The sequence below is a fragment of the Suncus etruscus genome, chromosome 18, assembly GCF_024139225.1.
Source record: "Suncus etruscus isolate mSunEtr1 chromosome 18, mSunEtr1.pri.cur, whole genome shotgun sequence".
In the NCBI taxonomy this organism is placed as follows: Eukaryota; Metazoa; Chordata; class Mammalia; order Eulipotyphla; family Soricidae; genus Suncus; species Suncus etruscus.
Window position 1 is genome coordinate 34,811,436 of NC_064865.1, and position 9,920 is coordinate 34,821,355.

Sequence of the window (9,920 nt, forward strand, 5' to 3'; positions counted from 1 at the left end):
TAAAGTTGGCTTTAGAGTCCTTTTAAACATAGCCCTAATAATTGTTTTTCTTTTATTTACTTTTTTCCTGAATTGAAGAGATAGTACTGTGGGTGAAGCATTGCCTTGCATATGACTGACCCAGGTTCAATTCCCAACACCCCATGATTCCCCCAAGCACCATCAGAAGTAATCCCTCAGCACAGAGCCTGGAGTAAGTTCTGAGTAGTTGCCAGTTGTAGGAAAAAAATATAAAAAGAAAAAAAAAGAAAGAAAAAAGAAATCACAACAACAACAAGAATTTTTCTTATCACAAAGTAGCTCATCAATAGAGCCTTGTATGTGTGAAGTCTGGGGTTTGATCCCCAGTACAGTAAAAAAAATTCCTCAAAACGCTTTTCCTTTGTTACTGTTGTTGGTATTGCAACAACGACATATCTCATGTAGTTGGTTATGGTGCTCAGCAAAGGGCACATACTTAGTTGTGATGTTTGCTCTCAATTTCTTGTTACACAGAGGTACACAAATGATTGTGCTAGGATCAGAAGTATTAGGATGATATTGGGCATCAAATTTCTGAGGCATCATGCTTGAAGGACTGGCATTCTACCATTGAACCATATCCCAGGCCAAAATTTTTAAATTTCTACATGTAGGCCATCATTACACTTAGGTACTCTACATAGGAGTCCCCACTATGTTCCTGATCAGAAAAGCCAGACACCTGAATTCAAATCCCAGATCTTCAATTTACTTTCTGTAATGCCATGAGAAAAACATATATTGAGGAAACTCTTTGTACCTCCATTTCTTTATCTATAAAGTAGACATAATGCTAGTCTCCATATATGACAATGTATTCAAGGAGAGAATGAAATTGGAACCTGTGAAAGTTTAGAATATTGCCTGGCAAGGCTGGAGCAATATAGTACAGTGGGTAGAACCTTGCACATACCAACATGGTTTTGATCCCTGGCACCCCATATGATCCTCTGAGTCTTCCAGGAATGATCTCTGAGCACAGAGCCAGGAGTAAGCCCTGAGCACCACAAGACGTGGCCTAAAATAAACAAAATAGTGTTAATGTATTTCTACTTCTATTAATTGGTTTGGCCCAAGTTCTTTTTTTTTTTTTTTTTGGCCCAAGTTCTTGCCCTCATCCAGAACACCTCCCATTTGAATAACTGTTCAAATCCAATTCATTTCTTTTTTTCTGAAAATATATTTCCAATTATTTTATCCCATTTAATATTTTCTTTTGTGTTTGGGCCATACATCAGCAGTGTTCGGGGCTACTGCTTGCTCTGTGTTCAGGAGTGACCTTGTATGTTTCTGGAGATTAAACTAAGGTTGGCCACATGCAAGATATATATCTTAATTTCTACTAACTCTAAGACCCCTCACTAATTAATTTTCACCTATAACATTTTTTTCTAGGAAGAGGGAACTAGCTCAAAAGGGCTTCATGCTTTGCTTGTGGGAGCCCTGTGTTCCATTACTGGCACTGGGAGTTACTTCTGAGTCCTGTACCAGGAGTAGCCGCCATACTTCTGTGTGTGGTCCTGAAAATATAAAAAAGCAGAGCAATTTTTTTGGTCTTTATTATTGTGTCTTTTTTCCTGTTCATTTCTGATCTTCAGTCCAACCCTATTCCTTCATCTCAGCCTGTCCTTTCTCTGTTCCATTATTCTAGACTGTGTACAGTGCCTTGGGTTTGAGGGATGCCTGCCGCTCCTTGCCCCAATCCATTCAGCTCTTTCAAGATATTTCCCGAGAGTTCTCTGATGATTTATACCACATTGCCAGCCTCATTGGAAAAGTGGTGAGTAGAAGAAAAGAGGCAGAGCCTCTTGGAAGCTAAGGAAGGGCTAACAGAAATAAGATTGGAAAATTAAGAAGGATTGGGCTCTGGCTTATGTGGTATAGAAAATAGAGAAATGGGGGGCCGGGAAGGTGGCGCTAGAGGTAAGGTGTCTGCCTTACAAGCGCTAGCCAAGGAACGGACCGCGGTTCGATCCCCCGGCGTCCCATGTGGTCCCCCCAAGCCAGGGGCGATTTCTGAGCACATAGCCAGGAGTAACCCCTGAGCGTCAAACGGGTGTGGCCCAAAAGAAAAAAAAAAAAAAAAAAAAAAAAAAAAAAAAAAAAAAAAAAGAAAATAGAGAAATGGGCTGGAGCAATAGCATAACATTATGGCATTTGCCTTGTACACAGCTGACCCGGATTCAATCCCCAGCATCCCATATGGTTCCCCAAACCTCCCAGGAGTAATTTCTGCACACAGAGCTGGGGTAACCCCTGAGTACTGCTGGGGTGCCCCCCAAATAAATAATAAAATGGGGAAACATGGGAGACTTTGGGCCAATAGAATGACTAAAAATAAGAAGTGAATAACTAAGAAAGAAGTCTAAAATCAGGGGCTGGAAAGACAGGTTTCTTGCACGAACCCAATCTGGGTTTCATCCCATATGACTACCAAGCACCATCATATCAAAAGTAATTCATAGTGCAGAGTCTGTAGTGACCCCTGATCACTGCTGGGTATGGCCCCTCAAAAAAAAAAAAAGTAAAGTGAGCAGAGGTAGAAAAAGAGTAAGTTAAAAAAGAAAAAAAGAAAAAAAAAGGAAAAGAAAAAGAAAAAGAAAAAGAGTAAGTTAGGGCTGGAGAGATAGCACAGCAATAGGGGATTTTCCTTGCACGTGACTACCCTGAACAGACCTTGGCTCAATTCCCAGCATCCCATATGAGCCTACCAGGAACAATTTCTGAGTCTAGAGCTAGGAGTAACCCCTGAGCATCACTGGATGTGGCCCATACACAAACACACAAAAAAACAACACAACCAAAAAGAATAGGTTAAAAGAATAGGTGGGGGGAAAATATACACAGATGTGGTTGAAAAATTTGTCAAGCTAATATCCCACTGAAGGGGTAATAGGACCCATGTAGAGGTGTTGGGTGAGAAAAAACTAATTCTTTGTTCCTTAGGTGGATTTTGAGCGCAGTCTTGCTGAAAATCGCTTCACGGTCCTCCCCAACATAGATCCTGAAATTGATGAGAGTAAGTATTGGGTGTGGTTCATCCAGTGCTGCAGTACCATCCTTAGGAAGTGACAGCTACACCTGGTGATTATCCTAGACAAGGGCAGGAAAAAATAATTTGGGGGGGGGCCATACCTGGTGATACTCAGGGGTTACTCCTGGCTCTGTGCTCAGAAATCACCCCTGGCTTGGGGGACCATATGGGACATCGGGGGACAGTCCATTCTAGGTTAGTGCATGCAAGGCAAGTGCCCTACTGCCTGCACCACCATTCTGGCCCCCAAGAAAATTATTTTTGATATGCATATGTCTTCTACCCTCTTAGAGAAACGAAGGCTGATGGGACTTCCCAGTTTTCTTACTGAGGTTGCTCGAAAGGAACTGGAGAATCTGGACTCACGCATTCCTTCATGCAGTGTCATTTACATTCCTCTGGTGAGGCATCATGGTAGCTGAGGTCTCTTTTGGCGGGGTTGGCACATACAGAACTTCTAAGGGTTTACTCCTGATTCTGTTTTTGAGGATCACTTCTGGTGGGCTTGGAAGACTATATAGGATGTCAGGGACTGAACCCATGTTGTTTGATTGCAACTTAAGCATTGTACTATCTTCTTCTATACTATCTCCCTAATTTTTAAAAAATATTTATTAAAATACATATATATATGTTTATATATACATATTGGTTTTGGTTTCATCTGTTGTGCTCAAGGGCTAATTAAAGAGACCATGTGATATTGCCAGGAATTGAATCTGGATTCTAACAAGCAATGCATGTGCTCAGCCCTTTGGGCTATCTGTATGACCTTGTGACTGAGATTTTATAGGGAATATATTAAATTGTGAAGGACAAATTAGTACATAAGAGATTTCAGGTAATGCTTAAGAATGTGAAATTTTTGGGGCTGGAGAGATAGCACAGTGGTGTTTGCCTTGCAAACAGCCGATCCAGGACCTAAGGTGGTTGGTTCGAATCCCGGTGTCCCATATGGCTCCCCTGTACCTGCCAGGAGCTATTTCTGAGCAGATAGCCAGGAGTAACCCCTGAGCGCTGCCAAGTGTGGCCCAAACCCCCCCCCCAAAAAAAAAGAATGTGAAATTGGTGATATTCAGCTCCCTTGGGAAGCATTGGGGGATATGGGGGGTGAATTTCTTGAGAGGGCAAAGTTGCCCCAAATATCATTTTGCTTTATTTCCTCTATTAATTTCAGATCGGCTTCCTTCTTTCTATTCCCCGTTTGCCTTCCATGATAGAAACCAATGACTTTGAGATTGAGGGATTGGACTTTATGGTAAGACCATTATAAACCTCTATAGTAGGATGATAGGAAAATGAACCAGCAGCTTAGAGAGAACCTTTTCTCATTAACAGTACCCAATCTGGGACCTCTCTTCTGCATTTGGGTCTTTGCCAACTCTGAGCCAAAGGAAAAATAAGCTTATGGGATAGTTATGTGGAAGAAGATAGGGATATCATGAGATAAAAAGCTTTGACCCCTATCCCTAGTTTCTCTCGGAGGAAAAGCTGCACTATCGTAGTGCTCGAACCAAGGAGCTAGATGCATTGCTTGGGGATCTACACTGTGACATCCGTGGTAAGAAGTGAATAACTGGAAGGGAATGGGTAGTTTGGAGATGCTTCTAGAAAACTCCCTTTTCTTGCTGCTCTTTTCCTTATTCTGCCTTAACTTCCTCTCTGAATACCTCAGGTACCTGAGACTGTACCTATGTTTCCAGGTCCCTCTATTGACATTTTTGTTGCTCCCTCATTTTTCCCCGGAGCTAACTCTAGATCCTTCCTCACTCTTCTCAGACCAGGAGACCCTACTGATGCACCAGCTGCAGTGTCAGGTGCTGGCACGGGCAACTTCCTTGACCCAAGTGTTGGACCTTGCCGCACGCCTGGATGTCCTGCTGGCCCTTGCCAGTGCTGCACGGGACTATGGATACTCAAGGCCTTGTTACTCCCACCAACTATTTGGGGTACGAATTAAGAATGGCAGGTAAGAATAGAAGGAATTGGAGGCAAAAGCACAAGGTATCCAAAGACCTTGATTCTAGGGTGTTCATTAACAGCCAACTGCATAATGCCTTTCCACTCACTGCAGACATCCTCTGATGGAGCTCTGTGCACGGACCTTCGTGCCCAACTCCACAGAATGCAGTGGGGACAAAGGCAGGATCAAAGTCATCACTGGGCCTAACTCTTCAGGAAAGAGCATATACCTCAAACAGGTAGGAATCTTTACAGATTGGGCCTCCATCATCTGTAGCCCCCATTTGTGCCTACTAACCCAAGTCCCTTCCATTCTTGTTTCTTATTATTATTATTTTGGTTTTTGGGTCACACCCAGCCATGCTGAGGGATTACTCCTGGTTCTACGCTCAGAAATCACCCCTGGCAGGCTCGGTGGACCATATAGGATGCCGGGATTTGAACCGCCGTCCATCCTGTGTTGGTTGAATGCAAAGCAATTGCCTTACCACTGTGCTATCATTACAGCCCTGTCCCTTCATTCTTTTACTTTAATTCTAGCCCCATTTATTATGAAAGATCATAAGCAGGTCTGGAGTGATAGTACAGTGATAGGGCATTTGCCTTGTATGTGGCTGAACTGGGTTCCATCTCTGGCACCATATATGGTGCCTTGAGCACAGAGCCAGGAGTAAGCCCTGAACATAGGTGATGAAGAACAAAAAAGAAAAAATGAGGGGCCAGAGGGATAGCACAGCGGTAGGGCTTTTGCCTTGCAAGCTGCTGACTTGGATGGGCCCAGCTTCAATTCCCGGCATCTCCTTTGGTTCCCTGAGCCTGCAAGGAGCAATTTCTGAGCAAAGAGCCACGAGTAAATTCTGAGTGCTGCTGGGGTGGCCCAAACACCAAAAAAAAAAAAAAAAAAAAAAAATGAGGGGAAGGAAAAAGGAAGGACTCAGACTCCTCAATTTCGTATTTATTTTCTACTTAAGGTAGAGAATTTCTATGTATAATATATTTTGTATGTCTGAAATTTCTTTTTCCTCCTCCGAATGCCATGCTATCCCATCCCCGTATGTCCTCTCCATCCTCCTCCACTGATTCTTATGTAGCTGTGGGTAAGTGTAGTGTTGGGCTCAAGTTTGAGATCATTTGAAGTATGCATTCTACTGCGGAGCTACATCCCCAGCCCTGTAAAAACAAGAGGCTATAATCTTTTTTTTTTTTTTTTTTTTTTTGGGAAGGGTCCCAGGGGTGAGAAGTCACCTTTGGAGAGTCTTTTAACCTATGTCATCCCCTCTGATCTATCATTTACCCCTCAGTTTGGGCCCACCTTTACTTTCATCCATGCAACCAGATCTCATTCCCTCTCTCCTTCCATATCTAGGTAGGCTTGATCACATTCATGGCCCTGGTGGGCAGCTTCGTACCAGCAGAGGAAGCCGAAATCGGGGCCATAGATGCCATCTTCACCCGAATTCATAGTTGCGAATCTGTTTCCCTCGGCCTTTCCACCTTCATGATGGATCTCAACCAGGTCAAGGAGAGCAAAGGGAGGTGGGAATGGGGAAGCGGGAGTCATGGGAATTATCTAAAAAATGATGAGAATAGGATAGTATACCCCTGCTACATGCCCTCTCCAGGGGCAGTGAACATCTTGTTCAGAAACTAAGAATCTCCTTGTCATGAGCCTTTATTAGCCTCTTGCCTGTGTGACACACTGTTGACAATGCTAAAGGAACAAAACCTGTGCCTTGCTACTAAAGAATGACAGCTCAGCAGAGTTAATACATGTATAAGCAGGGACCGGGGTGATAGCATAGTGGGTAAAGCATTTGCCTTGCACGTGGCCAACCGGGACCAACGCAGGCTCTATCCCTAGAATCTCCTATGGTCCCTGAGCCTTCCAGGAGCAATTTCTAAGCACAGAGCTAAGAGTAACCCCTGAGTACTGCCAGGTGTGACCCAAAAACAAAAACACATGTATAAGCAGGTTCACTTACAGGCCAATTGTGGTCAGTACACTCCAGGTTTCTCTCTACTGCTAATACATTCTCCCCTTGTTTTTCTGGTGTTCTGTAGATGGCAAAGGCTGTGAACAATGCAACTGAGCATTCTCTGGTCCTGATAGATGAATTTGGAAAGGGAACCAACACGGTGAGATGGGGGACTGGGCCTTACTAGGAACTAAAAAAGGGGACATAGAAGATGAGCATGCTGGACTCTGGAAAAGAAAGATGTGGACAGGAAATAAAGTGCTGAAAGGGGAAAGGAATTTAAAAGGGGGTCATATAAGGTGCCAATGGTGTGGCATTCAAATTGCTCTCTGCACAGGTGGACGGGTTGGCACTTCTAGCTGCTGTTCTCAAATACTGGCTGGCACTTGGACCCACGTGTCCCCACATCTTTGTTGCCACCAACTTCCTGAGCCTCGTTCAGTTACAGCTGCTACCACAGGGACCTCTTGTGCATTATTTGGTGAGGAAACCAATCTGATTCTAGGGTCCCCACTGACAAACATTTTCCAGAGTCAGGACTGACTCTTCTGATGGTCATGTCCCTTCCTCTTCTCATTCCCAAGGACTGGTCAAACGCTTTAGGGCAAGAGGCATAGTGATGATGACACCTTGTCCCCTTTATTCTCTTTAAGACCATGGAAACATGTGAGGATGGGAACGACCTTGTCTTCTTCTATCAGATTTGTGAAGGTGTTGCCAATGCCACACATGCCTCTCACACAGCTGCCCAGGCTGGGCTTCCCAGCAAACTCATTGCTCGTGGCAAGGAGGTAATAGACTCTGTATCACCCTTTCATTCACTGACCCTTGTAGGAACAGGGTTTCTGGACCTATGGCATTTCTTTCTTCTGCTTCCTTTTTCTTTTCTTTTCTTTTAAGTCTATAGTCTGTGGTGCTTGGGATGCTCCTTTGTTTGGTGCTAAAAGAACCATGTGGATTGAACTCAGGGCTCCTTCATGCATAGCATGTGCTCCAGTCCTTTGACTTATGTCCCTGGCCCAATGTGGGATTTGTTTTCATTTTGTTTTTTTTGCACCACACCCAGTGATGCTCAGGAGTTACTCCTGGCTCTGTGCTTAGGAGCTCCTGGTGGGTTCAGAGGATGCTGGAGATCAAACCCAGGTCAGCCACATGTAAGGCAAATACGCTACTTGCTATACTATTGCTCCACCCCACCCCATTCCCACTTTTTCTTTTTACTTGTTGACACTGAGATTTCTTTTTTTTTTTTTTTTTGGTTTTTGGGCCACACCCGGCGGTGCTCAGGGGTCACTCCTGGCTGTCTGCTCAGAAATAGCTCCTGGCAGGCACGGGGGACCATATGGGACACCGGGATTCGAACCAACCACCTTTGGTCCTGAATCGGCTGCTTGCAAGGCAAACGCCGCTGTGCTATCTCTCCGGGCCCAACACTGAGATTTCTAAACTTCTTTTTTCTCTTTCCTTACTTAAATCCTATAGCCCAACTTTTCCTCCACCTGCTTTCTTATTTTTAGGTTTCAGACTTAATCTGCAGTGGAAAACCCATTAAGCCTGTCAAAGAGTTGCTAAAAGAGAAGCAAATAAAAAGGTGAGTGTGTGGCTCAAGGTCCTCTCTATAGTGTGTTCTTCAGTCCCTTTCCACCTCTCATGGAGCCAGGCAGCCTCTCTGCTTTTTAGAAATCCATAATTTATTTAAACTTTATTTATCTATTGATTGATTGGTCTTTGGGCCACACCTGACGGTGTCAGGGGCCACTTCTGGCTCTGCACTCAGAAATTGCCCCTGGCAGGCTGGGGGATCATATGGGATGCAGGGAATTGAACTGGGTCCCTCCCGGGTTGGCCACATGCAAGGCAAATGCCCTACCACTGTGCTAACTCTCCGGCCCCTCATAATTTACTTTTAAACTCCTAAATTCTATTTTATAATTTTTTATATCTTCATTTAAACACCATGATTACAAATATGATTGTAGTTGTATGATTTCAGTCATGTAAAGAACACCCCCCTTCACTAGTGCAACATTCCCACCACCAATGTTCCAAATCTCTCTCCTCCCCACCCCACCCCACCTCTGCCTGTACTCGAGACAGGCTTTCTACTTCCTCATTTATTCACATTTAAACTCCTAAATTCTTTTTTTTTTTTTGGTTTTTGGGCCACACCCAGCGATGCTCAGGGGTTACTCCTGGCTATCTGCTCAGAAATAGCTCCTGGCAGGCATGGGGACAATACGGGACGCTGGGATTTGAACCAACTACCTTGGGCCCTGCATCGGCTGCTTGCAAGGCAAATACTGCTGTGCTATCTCTCTGGCCCCTAAACTCCTAAATTCTTAAGGCCCTAGGTTCCTGTGTCATACCATCTCCCTTATTATCCATTCTCCCATAAATACCCATAAATATCCCATTCTCTATCCCCTCAGTTGCCAGACATTAGTAGATAAGTTTCTGAAGCTGGATTTGGAAGATCCCAACGTGGACCTGGACACTTTCATGAATCAAGAAGTGATGTCTGCTGCAACCACTATCCTCTGAGAGTCCTTCCTCAGCCCTCCTGCCCTTCACCCAAAGATTCCAGTGCCCTTTTTGCTTTCAGAGCTCCTTCAGACTGAGTTCTGGAAATTTTGTTTCATGTTAGAAATAAAGATGACTTTGGGGACAGCTTAACTCCGGTACACTTGTGAATGTAGCCCCAAGACCTCAACCCCATCATAGAGCAAAGGAAAAAAAAGAGTAACTTTGTTGTAAGGAGACTCTCAGTCTCTACCTAGGGAAATATATTTTGTTTTGGGTCTCTACTTTCTCAAGTAGGAAGACCCTAAGCTCAAGAGTCTGAAAGGTAAGTGGAATGGGTGCCAGGCAAGGAGAGAAGGGATCACTGGGTTTAGCTCTGTCCTTCCCACCTCAGAGCCACAGGGAGC

At 44.2% G+C, this 9,920-nt stretch overlaps 1 protein-coding gene across 3 annotated transcripts in view; it reads left to right on the forward strand.

Annotated features, from left to right (window-relative positions):
* MSH5 (mutS homolog 5) overlaps positions 1-9,534 on the forward strand; it is a 31,349-nt gene extending 21,815 nt beyond the window's left edge. Inside the window, exons 13-26 of one of the 3 annotated variants that reach the window (XM_049765130.1) lie at positions 1,673-1,801; positions 2,968-3,040; positions 3,347-3,456; positions 4,233-4,313; positions 4,529-4,616; positions 4,835-5,024; positions 5,130-5,256; positions 6,384-6,533; positions 6,987-6,989; positions 7,079-7,153; positions 7,331-7,474; positions 7,647-7,706; positions 8,511-8,584; positions 9,423-9,534. In XM_049765130.1, coding sequence (XP_049621087.1) covers positions 1,673-1,801; positions 2,968-3,040; positions 3,347-3,456; positions 4,233-4,313; positions 4,529-4,616; positions 4,835-5,024; positions 5,130-5,256; positions 6,384-6,533; positions 6,987-6,989; positions 7,079-7,153; positions 7,331-7,474; positions 7,647-7,706; positions 8,511-8,584; positions 9,423-9,534 — 1,416 coding nt within the window. Of the gene's footprint in view, positions 1-1,672; positions 1,802-2,967; positions 3,041-3,346; positions 3,457-4,232; positions 4,314-4,528; positions 4,617-4,834; positions 5,025-5,129; positions 5,257-6,383; positions 6,534-6,986; positions 6,990-7,078; positions 7,154-7,330; positions 7,475-7,646; positions 7,785-8,510; positions 8,585-9,422 lie in introns of all 3 variants that reach the window. The other 2 variants (XM_049765129.1, XM_049765128.1) reach the window with 2 other exon arrangements.
* Positions 9,535-9,920: the final 386 nt, after the last annotated feature.